The sequence below is a fragment of the Pelodiscus sinensis genome, chromosome 20 (genome assembly GCF_049634645.1).
Source record: "Pelodiscus sinensis isolate JC-2024 chromosome 20, ASM4963464v1, whole genome shotgun sequence".
In the NCBI taxonomy this organism is placed as follows: Eukaryota; Metazoa; Chordata; order Testudines; family Trionychidae; genus Pelodiscus; species Pelodiscus sinensis.
This window is the reverse complement of record NC_134730.1, coordinates 8,258,544-8,275,128: the sequence shown is the minus strand read 5'-3', so window position 1 is coordinate 8,275,128 and position 16,585 is coordinate 8,258,544. Positions and strand designations below refer to the sequence as shown.

Genomic DNA, 16,585 nt, shown 5'->3' with positions numbered 1-16,585 from the left:
TTAATGCTTCATGCCATTCTCATTAGAAGAGTAGCAGGATATAAAATCAACACAATATATTGAATAGTCCTGTCAGCTATTGATCTCAAAAGGTAATTTAAATCTGAAGTCATCATCCAATGAGGGGGATTTTGGTCAGGTTGTCTAGAGATTTGTGCTTGACTTAATGCTACCTCATATCTTTATCAATGATTTAGAAGAAAATGAACTTATTAGCAGTGAAGTTTGCAGGTGACAACTTGTAGTGGAGTGAACCATATTGACAAGGACAGGTGAACTACGAAGAGCAAAGTGGATCACATAGAAAGATGGACTCATTTGAACAATATTCATTTAAATTTGGCTCACTCAAATCCAAGACTGCAGTCAACAAAGCCCCCGCGTTCCATGCTTGCCTTTTTGGGCAGAGTAGAGATGCTGGCTCAGCACACTGCCATTCCTCCTCCCTCCCGCTCTGGGCTGGTGCCTCATCTCCATGAGCACTAGGAAGCTCTGCACTCCTGTTGATCTCATCTGGAGGCTCTTTCTCCACAGCTCCCATTAGCTGGGAATCATGACCAATGGGAGTTGTGGGCACTGCCCCCCACAGGTAAGAATCACAGAATGACAGAATCCTAGGCCTGGAAGAGTCCGCAGGAGATCATCAAGTCCAGCCCCTGCCCAAAGCAGGACCAACTCCAACTGTAAACCAGGGGCAGCGCAGAGCCACCTGTCCCTTCCCACCAAATGGAAGCTGTCCCACTTAAGTGCCCCTCGCCCCAAACTCTCTTCTCCCATGTTTCAAGTCCTCCAGAACTTTTAATTGGGCCCTTGCTCTGAAATCCCTCTCAGCCTCCTCCCTTTTGGTGTCCTACCCCAGCACCAAATGGCAGGACTACCTACCACCTGTTGATGGTGAGGAACCCTGGTGTGCCAGCCTCTACTTCACCTTGGTCCCACAGCTCACAGGAATCACGGCTTGTGGCTCCTCCACCAAGCTGTGAGCTCAGGCTTGTACCTGGTGTGGTTCAATGCTTGCTCCTTTTGCAGCATGAGGGAGAACCTGATGCATGGCTACCTTGAATGCATCATGTTGGAGCCCCTTTTCCAGCTTCTCCAGAATCTCTTGTTGAGGTTCTCGCTGCATTTCCCCCTGCACCTGTTTATTTCAGCACACCATATTCATGGCCCACAGAATAGTCTTGTAAACCTCCTCCTAGCCCCGGCCAAAGCTGCTATTTATAATATGAGGAGGAGCATGCTGGATGAGGGGTACTCAGATACTGTGTGACCTATTTCTGTTCTCTATATGGTGTTATGCATCTGGGAAGAGTTCCTCTAGGTGGCTCCTTAGATAGCTTGGAGGAGCAGTGGCACCTATCCAGTGTTCTCTGGTTGGTGTCTCCCTCTGGATTCTTCCTTTTGAACCTCTGACCTCAGTCCCATTGCTATTTTTCATTATCTGCCCCCCCCCCCCCCATTCATTTAATTGCTGAGTTCAGTGGTTCTTCCCACTTGACTGTGGGTGGGGCCTTTAGAAGCTGGCAGGTTTATGTGAACCCACCTCCCAGTATTTCAGTAAGGCCCAGGTAAACACCCACTCCTCTGCCCCAGTCCTAAGATCCTCCTGCACCCTAACTCCCACTCAGACCCTGCATCCTAACTCCCTTTCCTGATCCTGAACCCCCCTCTGCACCTTAAATCCCTGACCCCTTCCTAAATCCCACACCCCAAACCTGAGCCCTCTCCCCCACTCCAAACCTCTTGCTCCCTACCTGGAGTACTTCTTACACACCAAGTACCTCATCTGCAGCTGCACCCCAAAACCCAAACAGTGAACTCTTAACATATATAAACCTAATTCAGTAAAGTTTAACTTAATTCAATAAGGTTCATCCAGGCTATTCAGGGGATTGCACTTAAGAGTGATAATCACAGTCTGCAAGTACTGACATGGGGACAACATTTCTCTGGCAGTAGAGGTCTCTTTAATCGACAAAGTCAGAGCAAGATCTTGTATATGGAAGCTGAAGCTTAGTCTAGAGATCCAGTACAAAATGTTTTAACAGTAAGCATAATTAACCTTTTTCACAACTTAATTGAAACCTGGTGGGTTCTTTACCACCTAGAATCTTTAGATCAAGACTGGATGTCTCTTTCTTAAAGAGATACTCTAGCTCACCCAGAAATTAGAGCCATGATATAGGAATCACTAGACAGATTTTCCATCCCATATTAAGTAAGATGTTAGATCATATTGATCTCTTTTGACATTAAAATCTGTGTGCGAAAGACTGGACCCATTGAAGTCAATGGGAGTTTTGCCACTGATCTCAGAGGGGGATCAAAATTTCACCCTCTGAATTTTGTTAAAATGAAAATGAAATAATACAATTTAATTAGGATATGCTACTTCATCTTGGATTATTCTTTATTTTGAATATGATGAGGAAATTGTTGGCCACTTAGACTGAATTATTACAGGCTGTGGACAACAAAACTGCCAAAAAGATCCAAAAGACCTGAAGATTAAATATGTACTAATATTTGTAACCATTCCCTTAATCTACCTGTCTACCAGGGAGATGTAGGTATGATAAATTACAATTGCCTCTTCTTCTCCAAGACATGCTTAAAGTTCACTATGGCATTATAAATGAATCAAAGTTGAAGTTATTACTGAGAATATTGATGGAAAATATACCAGGGATGAAATCCTGGCCCCACTGAAGTTAATGACTTTTACCTTTGACTTCAACAGGCCCACAATTTTGTTCCATGTGTCCTTACGATTTGTTATGGCTTAGAAACTACAGTGATGATTCAGTTTTAAGTAAGTCTCTGAAATAAATTTGGCTGATTACAACTTTGAGTGCAATATGATCTTATTCTATCAAAATTCAAAGCCTTAATGAGCCTTATTGACTTTGTTTTATTTATTCATACCAGTTGTACAAGTAAAAAGAAATTCATGAAACACATTCAACAAGATATGCTTTCTTTCTTATAGTAAGCTTACATTTGTGATTGTCTCATTCAGATCAATGAAATTTACTATTAAACTTTATTAAACTGTTTAAAAAATACTATATCAGTAGTGAGCTAGGCAGATTTTTTTTAATCAAAATTTTGACATGAATTTTATGAAAACCTTGACACAAAATGTTTCAAACTCTATGGTCTACATATGTCAGGAATCTACTATAAAAATAAAAACGTGATATTACAATTTTCACTCTGTTTTAAAGAAAATATAATGAATTGCAGAGAAGCAAAATAAACTAATGTAAATGTCATATGTATTTTTTTCTGCCTTTCGTAAACAGACTACAGTTTTAAAATTGATACTCAGATTAAAAGGGGTAGCCGTGTTAGTCTGAATCTGCAAAAGCGGCAGGGAGTCCTGTGGCATCTTATAGACTAACCGAAGTGTTGGAGCATAAGCTTTCGTGGGCAAAGACCCACTTCATCATGCATCTGACGAAGTGGGTTTTTGCCCACAAAAGCTTATGCTCCAACACTTCGGTTAGTCTATATGGCGCCACAGGACTCCTCGTCAGATTTAATAGTTAACACAATGTATGTTAATATTTAAACAGCCTTTATAAGGCAAATTCAAAACAGTGTATTCAATATAAAACTAGAATTAAAAATAGGAAAAATATTACTATATGACCTGGATTACAGCAAAAAATTGGGAAATAACATGCAATTAATAAATTAACACTTTTTGCATTTTGAAATACTTAGCATTGTTAAACAAGTACTATTTATGAAAATATCAGCATTTACAAACATTAAACATTATGAAAATTAGATGAAAGGACTATATAAGGTTTTAAAATCAATCATTGATAATTAATTTTACCTGTTTTATCAGAAACAGTGTGATAACAAAAGAAACAGGTCCCGGAGATATTCTGGAAGAGAACCTCATGCTGCAGCAGAGAGCAGAATGGATAGAGATACTCATAATGGTAAACTTCAAGAGTTATGTGCTGTACTCTTGCTTTACAATAGAGCCAATTTCCCACCCTGTTCTGTGAAAAGCTTAATGCCTGCACTTTTAAAAACTACAGACAATATCACAAATGACTGTTTCATGGATCTCAAGTTACTCAAGCCAAAAAAAAAAAGCTATTGAAACCTCCAGAGTTTTGAGATTGACTTCCTTTCCTTTTTTCCCCCTGTGTCAAGGCAAAGGGAATTTACTTAGATTTCACAAGCATGTCTGCTTTCTGTTGTTTGTCAGCCAATGAGAAGTAGTGAAAGCAAGTATTACACATTGAGGGGCTGATCCTGTTCCCATAGAAATTTATGGCAGTTTTGCCATTTGACTTTAGTGGGAGCAGAACCCAGACCCTACAGATTAAAAACCTGTTATGCTGTTTAAACATAAACTCTAGGGAAATAAGAAAAATCTTGCACAGTAACTCTGCTGAACCAGGACACAAATTAAATGGCTCACTGGCGGCAGCTTCGCCAGGCTTATTTTGAACTTCATGGAGCACACATCACTCAGTCTTCACACTAAGGGCAGGATGGTGACATGGAACATGGTCACGCATACCAGAGCAGTTTTGCCACCTCTGTTTTATGATCAGACTTAGGATATTTTATGTCTTTCTTCCAGCCCCTCCTGAGGATGGCATGGAAGATGGAGGAAAACAGGAAATAGCTGGATCTTTGACTCTCTCCTGCAACTTACTGCCCAGTGTTAGCCAAGTTAGAGCAAGAAGCTGAGTTAGTAATTTCCTGCTAGGAGAGGTGGTCAATACATTACTACCCTGAGGGAATAGTGATAGAGGGAGGAAGGTCTGAGGGTGGCATTGTGACCCTCTTAGATGCCTCTCAGATTGAATTCTTGTTGTCAGGGGTGCAAAAAGACACTGACCCAATCAGTAAACCGTGCTTATATTAGAAATCACTCCAAGCCAAGGGTGTTGCAGCATCCCTGTCATCACCTAGCATGCTTCTCCTCCTGGCTACCATATAGCTTGGCCCATTTCCTGCTCAGGGCAGTACTTAGAGTCAGAACCTGCCCTGAATGATGCCGAGATCTTTCAGCACTTACTGGGGAAACTCAAGCTACTAAATTTACTGCTATCCCAACTAGAGTTGGTTACCAAAGCTAAGAGCACACCTTTCTTTTCAGTGTAGGTATGCTGTGCATCTCCTTTCTCATGCACAAAGGGAAAGTCCCAAGTGCCCACTGTGATGGGATCCCCCCCCAGGGTGCATTCTGGGACTCAGCACAACCACATGTGGAGCCCCCCCCCCCCCCCCCACCCAGCTAGATTGCATGGATACTCCCAGAGCCACTCATGAATCACACAAAGAAAGACACCAGCCAAATCTCCCCGGCTCCCAGCACTGTACCTTAGGAATTTCATGGATTAGTTGGTTTACCATTTCATTAATGGAAAATAGACATACACAGGCCTTTTGTAAAACCCCTGGGCAAATTTGCCAAACTCACTAAAAGATAAACAGTAAATAACATTTAATGGCTATTAAATATTGATTTAAGTGGTGTTAAGTGATAGGCAAAAAGTAGGAGTAGTTACCAAATGAAAAGAAAATATGAACATGCAGACTAATCTATCAACCCTATTAGACTGAGCAACAACTAGAATACACAATTTTTCTCCCACCACTGAATATTGCAATCCTTAATATGCGGACTTGTCTCTTAAACCTGAGATAGTCTCCTCTGTTTGGAGTCTTCAGAGGCTATGTCTAGACTGCAGCATTTTTCTGTGTCCCGGAAAAACTGCGCCTCATCCAGGGAACACGTCCACTTTTTCAGAACAGTTTCTGAAGTGGGCACATTCTTTTGGCATCTTTTGGGATATTCTGAAAGAAGAGGGTTTTCTGAAATTTGGCCCTGTGTAGATGGGCCAAATTTCAGAAAATCCTCTTCTGAAAAAAAAAAAAGTGGGAAAAGATACGCACATTGTGATTTGCAATTTGTGTATCTTTTTCTGAAACCTCTCCCTGTAGTCTAGACATAGCCAGAGTGTCCCCAGCAGGGTTCATGGGGCCCTTGCCCAGCACAAAGGGAGTTCCTAGGGACCACACTCAGCAGGGCTGCAACCTCAGACCCAGCCAGCAAGAGGGAGCAGGTCTCCTTACAGAAGCTGAGGGACCTTGCTGACCTCAGTGCAGCACAGCTCCTGAGGGAAGGCTACCAGGAGAGGTTCCTGTAGGAGAAAGGATTCTTGTACCAAGAATTGATCCCTCCAGCGGAACTGGAGTTGTGGCAGGTTGTTCTGAGAAGTGCTGCTGTAGTTGAACCATGATGTCAACTAAAAGGGCAACTAAAATGATTAGGTGTTTGGAATGGGTCCCATATGAGGAGAGGTTAAAGCGACTGGGACTTTTCAGTTTAGAAAAGAGGAGACTGAGGGGGGATATGATAGAGGTCTATAAAATCATGACTGGTGTGGAGAGGGCCGATAAAGAAAAGTTATTTATTAGTTCCCTAAATAGAGGAACTAGAGGACACCAAATGAAATTAATGGGGAGCAGGTTTAAAACTAATAACAGAAAGTTCTTCTTCAAGAAGAAGTGTAGTCAACCTGTGGAACTCCTTGCCAGAGGAGGCTGTGAAGGCTAGGATTATAAGGGTATGTCTACACTACAAAGTTAGTTCGAACTAACGTCCGTTAGTTCGAACTAACTTTCATAGGCGCTACACTAGTGCTCCGTTAGTTCGAACTTAATTCGAACTAAAGGAGTGCTTAGTTCAAACTAGGTAATCCTCATTCCACGAGGATTAAGCCTAGTTCGAATTTACTAGTTCGAATTAAGGGCTGTGTAGACCCTTAATTCGAACTAGTGGGAGGCTAGCCCTCCCCAGCTTTCCCTGGTGGCCACTCTGGCCAACACCAGGGAAACTCGTCTGCCCCCCTCCCGGCCCCGGGCCCCTTAAAGGGGCACAGGCTGGCTACAGTGCCCGTGCCAGGTGCAAGCCTGCCAGCACCCAGCCAGAAGACCCTGTACCTGGCATGGCTTGAGCCACCCACCCGATGCCCCCCATCCCTCCCCCTCTTCCTGGGACCAGGCTGGCGGCTCCCAGGAGCTTGCCTGGGACCGCAAGAGGCGGGCACCCGCCTGGCCTAGTGCGGACATCGTGGACCTTGTCGTGGACCACTAGGCACAGGAAAGTGGCCGGTTAGGGCAGGAGATCTGCCAGCCTGGCCACCCAGGAGCAGGTGTGCATGAAAATCAAGGGGGTCCACTGAGACCCCCGACCCTGAGCTTACAATGGCCATACTGGGTCAGACCAAAGGTCCATCTTGCCCAGTAGCCTGTCTGCCAACAGCGGCCAACCCTAGGGACCCTGGAGGGGATGGACCGAAGACAGTGACCAAGCCATTTGTCTCGTGCCATCCCTCTCCAGCCTTCCATAAACTTCGGGCAGGGACACCACTCCTACCCCCTGGCTAATAGCACTCCATGGACCCAACCTCCATGACTTGATCTCACTTCCCTTTAAACTCTGTTCTAGTTCTAGCCTTCACAGCCTCCTGCAGTAAGGAGTTCCACAGGTTGACTCTTTGCTTTGTGAAGAAGAACTTTCTGTTACTAGTTTGAAGCCTGCTACCCATTCCTTTCCTTTGGTGTCCTCTAGTCCTTCTTTATGGGAACTAATGAAGAACTTTTCTGTATGCACCCTCTCCACCCCACTCCTGCTTTTAGAGACCTCTATCCTGTCCCCCCTCCATCTCCTCTTTTCTAAGCTGAGAAGTCCCAGTCTCTTTAGCCTCTCTTCATATGGGACCTGTTCCCAAACCCTGATCATTGTAGTTGCCCTCCCCTCTCTCACCCTCTCTCTTCCCCTCTCCCACCTCCTTTTCCCAGTCTCCCCCAGTTTTGTTCAATAAAGATTCCATTTTTGAACACAATTGTCCTTTATTTTGTACATCAAGAAAAGGGGCTAGGGAAGGGTAAGTGGAAGGAGGTGAGGGAGGAATGGGGTACGCGCCTCCGATGGGGAGGACTGTGCTGGCTCTGCGGGCTTCTGGGGGTGGAAGCTCTCCTGCAGCCCCCTCTCCCCAGATGGCAGCCTGCGGCAAGTGCAGCCGGGCTGATGGCCAAGTGGTGTGATGTGCCCAGTGTGGGCACTCCAAGCCAGGACTGCTTTGCAAGCGGGGCACCCCTGAGAACTGTCTGTCCGGGGTGGGGGTCGGGTCCCTTTAAGCACAGCCCTGCGCTAGCCTGAGGCAGCATCTCCACGCTCTAAGTCCTCCTCTGATGCCCTGCCAGCACTGCTTCTGGCCATCCTTAAGCCCGGTTCAGGGTCCACTTAATGTGGACATGCTAGTTCGAATTAGCAAAACGCTAATCATAGAATCATAGAATAATAGGACTGGAAGGGACCTCAAGAGGTCATCGAGTCCAGCCCCCCGCCCTCAAGGCAGGACCAAGCTCAATCTACACCATTCCTGACAGATGTCTATCTAACCTGTTCTTAAATATCTCCAGAGAGGGAGATTCCACCACCTCCCTTGGCAATTTATTCCAATATTTGACCACCCTGACAGTTAGGAATTTTTTCCTAATGTCCAATCTAAACCTCCCCTGCTGCACTTTAAGCCCATTACTCCTTGTCCTGTCCTCAGAAACCAAGAGGAACAAATTTTCTCCTTCCTCCTTGTGACACCCTTTTAGATATTTGAAAACCGCTATCATGTCCCCCCTTAATCTTCTTTTTTCCAAACTAAACAAGCCCAGTTCATGAAGCCTGGCTTCATAGGTCATGTTCTCTAGACCTTTAATCATTCTTGTCGCTCTTCTCTGTACCCTTTCCAATTTCTCCACATCTTTCTTGAAATGTGGCGCCCAGAACTGGACACAGTACTCCAGCTGAGGCCTAACTAGTGCAGAGTAGAGCGGCAGAATGACTTCACAAGTTTTGCTTACAACACACCTGTTGATACAACCTAGAATCATATTTGCTTTTTTTGCAACAGCGTTTTTAGTTCTAGATGCATTAGTTCGAATTAGCTTAGTTCGAATTAACTAATTCGAACTAAGTTAGTTCGAATTAGCGCTGTAGTGTAGACATACCCTAATAGAGTTTAAAGAGAAGCTAGATAATTTCCTGGAGGTTAGGTCCATAAAAGGCTATTAGCCAGGGGATAAAATGGTGTCCCAGGCCTCTGTTTGTCAGAGGCTGGAGAGGGATGGCAGGAGACAAATTGCTTGATCATTGTCTTCAGTCCACCCCCTCTGAGGCACCTGGTGCTGGCCACTGTCAGTAGACAGGATACTGGGCTAGATGGACCTATGGTCTGACCCAGTATGGCCGTTCTTATGTTCTTATGTCCCCTTCTTGGGATACCATGGGATCCAGTGCACCAAGCAGAGGCTGCTACAAAACTTACTGGCCTGGAGGCTTGAATGCTATCCAGTGGTATTACAGGTCCTGTGACCCCTGCCCAGGGGTGGATAAGGACAAGGACAAAAGGAAAACAGGTTTGAGACGTTTGCACATCATAGAGGAGCCTTTTCCAAAAGTGGCTGTGGACACTAGTAGCACCTCACAGCAAGGTGACCTGGTCAGAAGAAACACATTCTGGTGGGGGTAGATTTTGCTACCTGGTACTCAAAAGCAGTGGCCTTGTCCTATGGAAGCAGACATGCTGCTGACCTAAAGTAGCATTTTCAGCAGAGTAGAGTTGTCTAAGGAGGTAAATCTGAGCCTCAGTCTATCATCCTTAGGCCAATGGGATGGTGGTGGAGGCGTTTGATGGTGTTTTAAAGATGATGTTAAAGATGTTATGAACCAGAACCCACAGGAATGGGACAAGATTCTACCCCACCTGCTGTCCATATACTGAGAAGTGTCCCAAGAATCTACAGGGTTCTCTCCTTTTGAGTTGCTGTATCGGAGAAGAGTGAGGGGACCCTAGGCCTGATGAACGATGAATGGGAGGGGAAGCTCATATCAATGGATGATATGAAGGAGTGGTGGAGGATTTACTTATCTTCTGGGAAAAGCTTGCTGAGCTCATAGGTTTGGCCTACACCAACCTAGCCAGGACTCAAAGGAAGCAGGAGGTCTGGTATGACTGCACAGTACAGGCCTGTGCCTATTCCACTGGGGATCAGGTGATGGCTCTCATCCGTGAGAAAAGCAGCTTTCAGCTAGTTCTGAGACAGGCCCATCAAGGTCAACAAGAAGCTTAAGGAGGTAAACTATGTGGGGAACCTCAGGCTCACAGCCATGTCAATATGATAAAGCTGTATTTTGCCAGGGAGAATTTGGTACTGGCTGTATGTAGACATTTGGAGGGAGAGAGAGATGATCCATTGGTTGAGCTATTCCCTGAAACAGGAGTCAGCTCCTCAATGTAATCAATGTCCCTCTCTGACAAGCTAGCATGTGTCCAGTAGGCAGAAATCAGAGAGGTGCAGCGTTTGTACCGGCTACTGATTTACAACCAGCCTGGACACTCTAATCTGACTGTCCACTGCCTGGAGAGGGAAGTCCACTCTCCTGTAAGATGCTTCCTGTTCATCCTGGGGAAAACTACCCAGGACCTGGAGAGAAAGGTCAAGGACAGATGTGATCCAGCTGTTATTGGGGAGGGGTGGAATTTGTCTCCTCCTCTGCCCCCCTCCCCATGCCATGGCTTATGAAGCCTTATACCGAACACCTGGACCCCAGCAGGGACCAATTTAATGGCCATCTGACCCAGACCAGGAGGAGTGAACCTTTGACTGCCTCAAGGCACAGTTCAGGTGCCTGCTGACCCGACTGGATGTGGGGGAGCACAGCATCCCTGAGGTGGTTACAGCATGTTGTGTCCTCCACAACATTGTTGAGAAGAAGGGGGAGCCCTTCGTCTTGGGGTGGGAGGCAGATGCTGGCCATGAGGGGTGAGCCTTCCAGCAGCCATGGACAACTGCCATCTGCCTGGCCAATCAGGCCAGGGTATGCATCCAGGAGGCCCCGAGAGAGGGGTTCTCTCAAGGACCCCAGTAACTCTCCCCAGTGCCTCCGGCTTACTGCCCTATCCCCTCCCCACCACAACCTCTCCCTTCGCCCCTTCCCTGACCTCTCAAACACACCTGTTCAGTTTCCAACAAAATGAAGTCTGTATTTATCTTACATTAGGAAATATGGGCAGGGATAGGAGGGCTCATAACCTGGCAGGGGAGGGGGTCTCGGAGCGGCATGTGAAGCAGCTAGATGTGCCACCTTGGGTGCAAGGACCTCATCGGAGTTGGGGTTGGATGGGTCTGGGGAAACACAGAGTGGTGGAAGGGGGGTGGGGTGGGTGGAGCAGGGTCAGGAATGGTGTGTGGGGGGGCGGGCTGGGAAGGGGGCATCGGCATCACCCAGAGATAGAACAGAGGCATCGCATGGGGGAGCAGGTGGAGGGGGAATGGGCACAGCAGGGGGGCAGAAGCCAGGAGCAACAAGCAGGTGGGTGTGCCATCATGCACAACATGACGGCACATGTTATCACACCACTGCATGAGCTGGTCCCAGGCACAATTCCGCCACACAGCGTCCTGGCGTATCTTCTGTGCCAGGGTCTGCTGCATGCCACACAGGACACTGACATGCTGGCGGATGAGGTCTTCCTGGACCCAGGCTCACCTTCCGCTCCCCAGACTGTGGAAGCTGGCACAGGTGGCATGGCTTGCCCCTCAATCCCAGCTGGTCCAGGTGGAGGGAACACAAAGGCTATATCTACACTGCAGCCTTTTGTCAGCAGAGACAATGCAAATGAAGTGCTCATTAGCATTTGTCGCACTGTCACTTGTATATTCTCTGTTGATGCTTTTTGTGTAAGAGGTTTTCGCGCAAAAACAAGCACTGTAGATGGGGCCGTTTTGTGCAAAAATACCCTTTTGTACAAGATCCTGTATACTTCCTTTTTTGAGATATAAGGGATCTTGCGCAAAAGTGTTTGTGCAAAATGGCCCCACCTACAGTGCTTGTTTTTGTGCAAAAAACCCTTCCACAAAAAGCATGGGTAGAAAATATGCAAATGACAGTACAACAAATGCTAATGAGCACTTCATTTGCATTGTCTCTGCCAACAAAAGGCTGCAGTGTTGACATAACCAAAGAGGGCGAGGCGGTCACTCATCCATGGGCACAGCAGGGGGGCAGAAGCCACTGTCCCTGAGGTCATGCCTCCTATGTGAGCAGCGACCTAGAGTCCTTGGGCTAGAGGACAGGGATGTCCTGGGAGCAAGGGCTGGCCTTAGGGCAATTCCTCCGAATCAGGCCCCGCGCCTAAAGGGGCCCTGCGCCCTGAACCTGGAAGCATGGGCAGCAGAGCCAGGGCCCGCTTCATCAGTATGTGGAGCTGGTTCTCTCCCCCAGCCCTGCATGAAGCTGGCCCCGGACCTCCCGCGCATCCCCACCCCCCCGAGCCCTGCACATCCTCCATGTTGTGTGCAGCTTTAAGTCCAGCTCCCCCTTGTGAGCACGCGCTGCTGCTATGATGTGCAGCGTTCCCAGGTGAGCAGGGTCTGGGGACACATCCGGGCGTGACGTGACGTCACAGTCCAGGACTTTAAGACTGCTCGGCGCTGCGTTGCACCATGCGGCCTAGTTCCAGGTTCGGAGTTCAGGGACTTCTGGGGCCCAAGCGCAGACTCTGGCCCCACAAAGTGGAAGGCAGAAGGTAAGGTAAGGGGATGGGGAGGGGGAAATACGGGGCAGGTACCAAAGCACAGGGTGGAGGAGAGACAAATGGCAGGGGGCCAAGTACAGACAATGAGGAAATGGGCAGGAGGGGAGGTGTCAGTGGGAGGGGGGACAGGGTGATGCTGGGAGAGGGGAGGGGGAGGTGCTGAGAGAAGTGTTGAAAGGAGGGGTGGGCATGATGAAGGCTGGGATAGAGCAAGTCATGTGTGAGGGCAGAGGGGCATGAGAGGAATGGGGGCAGAGGATGGTGAGGGGGTGGGCATCAGGGGAAAAAAGGCAAAGGGGGTAAGGGCAGTGAGGGAAGGGGGAGGCACCAGGAGGATGCAGGGAAGGTGCAGGTGCCAGGAGATTCTGGGGTGAAGCAGAAGGGCAAACACCTGCAAGAGAGGGACCAGCACCAGAGGAGAGAGGCAGGGCAGGTGTGTAGAGGGAGGTGTTAGAAGAGGAGATGAGGAGGGGTAGCTCACATGATCAGAATGGGGCTACTGGAGGAGTGGGCACGGGGCAGAGATGGGATGGTGGGGGGGGCAGGTTGCAGGAGGGCTGAGGGTAGTGAGAAGGGCAGGAGTCAGGACAGCAGAGGAGGGTGAGGTGTTGGGAGCAGCAGGCACCAGGGGAGCTCATGGAGCAAGGGGAGGAGACAGGGCAGCAGAGAGAAAAGGTAAAGGTTTATAAAATATTTATAAATAACTTGGGTGTCACAGTGGCAAATCTGAACAAGCCACACAAACTCAGTACTGGTACACAACACAAAATTCATTTTGCTCATGGGAGGAAACTTAGGCTACGTCTACACTGGCAGCTTCTTGTGCCAGTACTTCTTGCGCAAGAACACTTCCACACTGCCATGTGAGAGCTGTGCTTTTGCGCAAGAGCATCCATGGCAGTGTGGATGCTCTCTTGTACAAGAAAGCGCTGATGGCCAGTTTAGCCACAAGGGTTTTTTGCACAAAAAATTCCTGCCAAGCATCCACAGTGCCCTCTTGTGCAAGAAAGCTTACACCTGTTAGAAAAAGAGTATAGCTCTTGCGAAAGAGCAGGCGGGCAGTGTGGATACTCTGAGGGGTTTTTCCGCAAGTATAGCAGTTCTTGCACAAGAAGCCACGAGTGTAGACTTAGCCTTAGAGGGAATACTCCCCCCAGTCTCTCTGCCCCTGAGTTAATGTCACACACATTGGGTTAATGCAAATGGAGGATAGTTGCATGAGGGAGGTTTGGTGGGGGCCAAACTAAACCCTGTTCGTAGGAGGATGGTGGAGAAACTCCTTCTAGAGGGGTGACAACACCTTTTACGTCTAGTTGTGTCCATCTTGCCCCGAGTGTGTTACCTCCAGAGGCATGGTTAATGGGGGGTCATGGGGTGTGGCTAATGGGCACCACCAAAAATTATACAAACCTGCTGCCCCTGCCCAAAGGGTGCCATGTGCACTGTGGGAGGGGGTGTCGGCCCTGAAGCAGGAGTGCGGCAGCTGCCTGTGCCGCAGGAGGTGAAAGTTGAGTGCAGGGGGTCCCTGTGCCGTGGGAGGGGTGGGTTGGGAAGGGAAAATAAGGCTGTCAGCATCACAGGAGTAGAGGTGACCCATCTCTTTACTGGTACGGATTATACTCCAACCAGCACTTCCTTTGCCTGAGGCAGGGACAGGACTAGCACCAGTGATTTCTTGTCCCCCTGAGCTATGGAGCACTCTCCTGGCTCTCTCAGGAATGTAGCTCATCTCCTTAAGAATGTGCCTATAAATAATATCCGCTCAGTGTTTTCTTCAGGAACTGAAAGTAAATAAGGAAATTATATTTAATCCTTTACATAACACCAGAACTAGGCATCATGGCATGGAATTAGTAAGCATCAGGTTTAAAAATATCAATAGGAAGTATTTCTTCAACATACAGTAAACCAATGGAACTCCTTGCCAGAGGATGTTGAAGACTAAACTATAATAAGAAGGTTAAAAAAAGTGGAAAAGTTCCTGAAGGACAGGTCCATGAATGGCTATTAGCCAGGATGGGCAGAGATGCAAAACCATTCTCTGAGGGCACGTCTAATCAGCGGGCTAAAGCCAAAGTTAGCTACGCAACTGAGCTAGATCAATTGTGTATCTTACATCGAAATAGCACCAAAACCTGAAATAAGCTATCTACACAGTAGGAAGAGCACTCTTCCTCCAACTTCCCCTACTCCTCATAAAATGAGGGTTATACGAGTCAGTAAGAAGTCCACCAGCTCAACACTATTTTGACATTATGTTGAAATAACTGCTTGTAGTGTAGATGTGGACAATGCTATTTTGGGATAATGTTAGTTATTCTGAAATAACACTGCTGTGTAGTCAGAGCCTGAGAGTCCCTAACCTCTTTTTATCAGAAGCTGGGACTAGATAACAGGGGATAGACCACTAGATCCTTGCTTGCTCTATTTATTCCCTTTCCTTATAAAAACCATCTGGCATTGGTCACGGTTGGAAGTCAGGATACTAGGCTAGATGGACCTTTGTTCTGACCCAGTTCAGCTATTCTTTTGTAAAAAATTAATAAAAAAAGTTTAGAACAGAAATTCCCCAAGATAAAGACCTCCCCAGATAATGTGTGATAATGACCTGGGCAAATGATTAGTTTTAAAAATCTTGGCCTACTAGGAAGCATATATTTATATAAGTTTCCCAGTCATCTAGCATTCTGGAATAAACTCAACAAAACATTGTCCAACAAACATATGTTTCTTTAATGTGTACCTCACATTTTCCTCCATTATACCCCACTCAGTTGTTGTCCTTCATCAGTGGAGACTCAGTTTAGAGGGACTTTCATAGGATTTCACCTTCCAAATTTTGGCAAGGGTGATGAGGACAGAAGGCACCTTGCTCTTTCCTCTAGCAGTTCACCACTCACTTTCGTCACTTTTGTTCATTGTACCACTTTTCACTCCACCATTGTGTTACCAATGCCCTGTGCTGTCACCTGCCATTGTGACCTCTGCAAATTGGTCTTTTGAGGTTTCAACTCCCAGTAGTTTTAGCTCTCAGTGAGGGAAGCTCACTGCTAGTTCACTCCAGGCTGCCTCTTCCACAGATTGTGGTCCCATAGCAGGTCTACACATTTAGATGCAATTATCAGTAATTTCAGCCCTAGTGGTCACTTAAAAAAACCCAAAAGATTCTCTACTATGGAGCCTAATGAATGTTGTCCTTAAACAGCAGCGAGGGGCAAGTCAAATAGTGCCTGTGATTCTTAGGCAGATCACTAAACACAACACCTCTTCTCAACCCCTCTGGGATCTAGCATCAGAACCTCCTGCTTAGTAGTTAGTGCATTTCTGCTGAAGGAGACTCCCTTAATCAGGACAGGCTACATACAGTTCTGATGCCATTTACACCCAAACTAAGGATAACAGCATTGCATTATCCCAGCATTCATGTGATTTGTAACCCAACACCAGCCACAACTGATAACTTGGACAAGGGTGGGGAGAAAGTTGGGGGTAATTCAGTGCACGCACACACACTCCTCACCCCCTCTTGGCGGGATCTGGGGAAATCCCTGCATTCACTCCTTCCATTACCAGTATTAAATTTAACAAGATGTTCTGAAGCCTGAGCTGTCCTCTCTAGTCAGGGATTCTGTATCACACACCTGTTCTTGCAGTAGCTTTGTTGAATCCTGTGATTCAACAGACATGCTCTCTGTGCCCTTTCCCCTTTTTCATTTCCTACACTGGTTCCACTGGCTGGACAGATCTGTTGTGCCCCATTTTCTTTCTTGCCAACCAAGCAGCACGTCATTTCTGCTTCTCACCTTAACTACTCAACTGGTACAATTCACTGGTCAGAATCCAGAATCAGTGGCTGTATCCTCAGAGCATCTGATGAAGAGCACTTTCACTGGCTCTTTCTGCACACTCGAACACTGATGCTGGCCCTGCAAGTAAGCAGA

The 16,585-nt window shown here is 47.1% G+C and overlaps 1 protein-coding gene across 1 annotated transcript in view; it reads right to left on the bottom strand.

The window, feature by feature from the left end:
- Positions 1-5,225, bottom strand: part of GLP2R (glucagon like peptide 2 receptor) — a 110,727-nt gene extending 105,502 nt beyond the window's left edge. The window contains exon 1 of the mRNA XM_014573579.3: positions 3,848-5,225. Coding sequence (XP_014429065.1) covers positions 3,848-3,952 — 105 coding nt within the window. The 5' untranslated portion in view covers positions 3,953-5,225. The remainder of the gene's footprint in view (positions 1-3,847) is intronic.
- Positions 5,226-16,585: the final 11,360 nt, after the last annotated feature.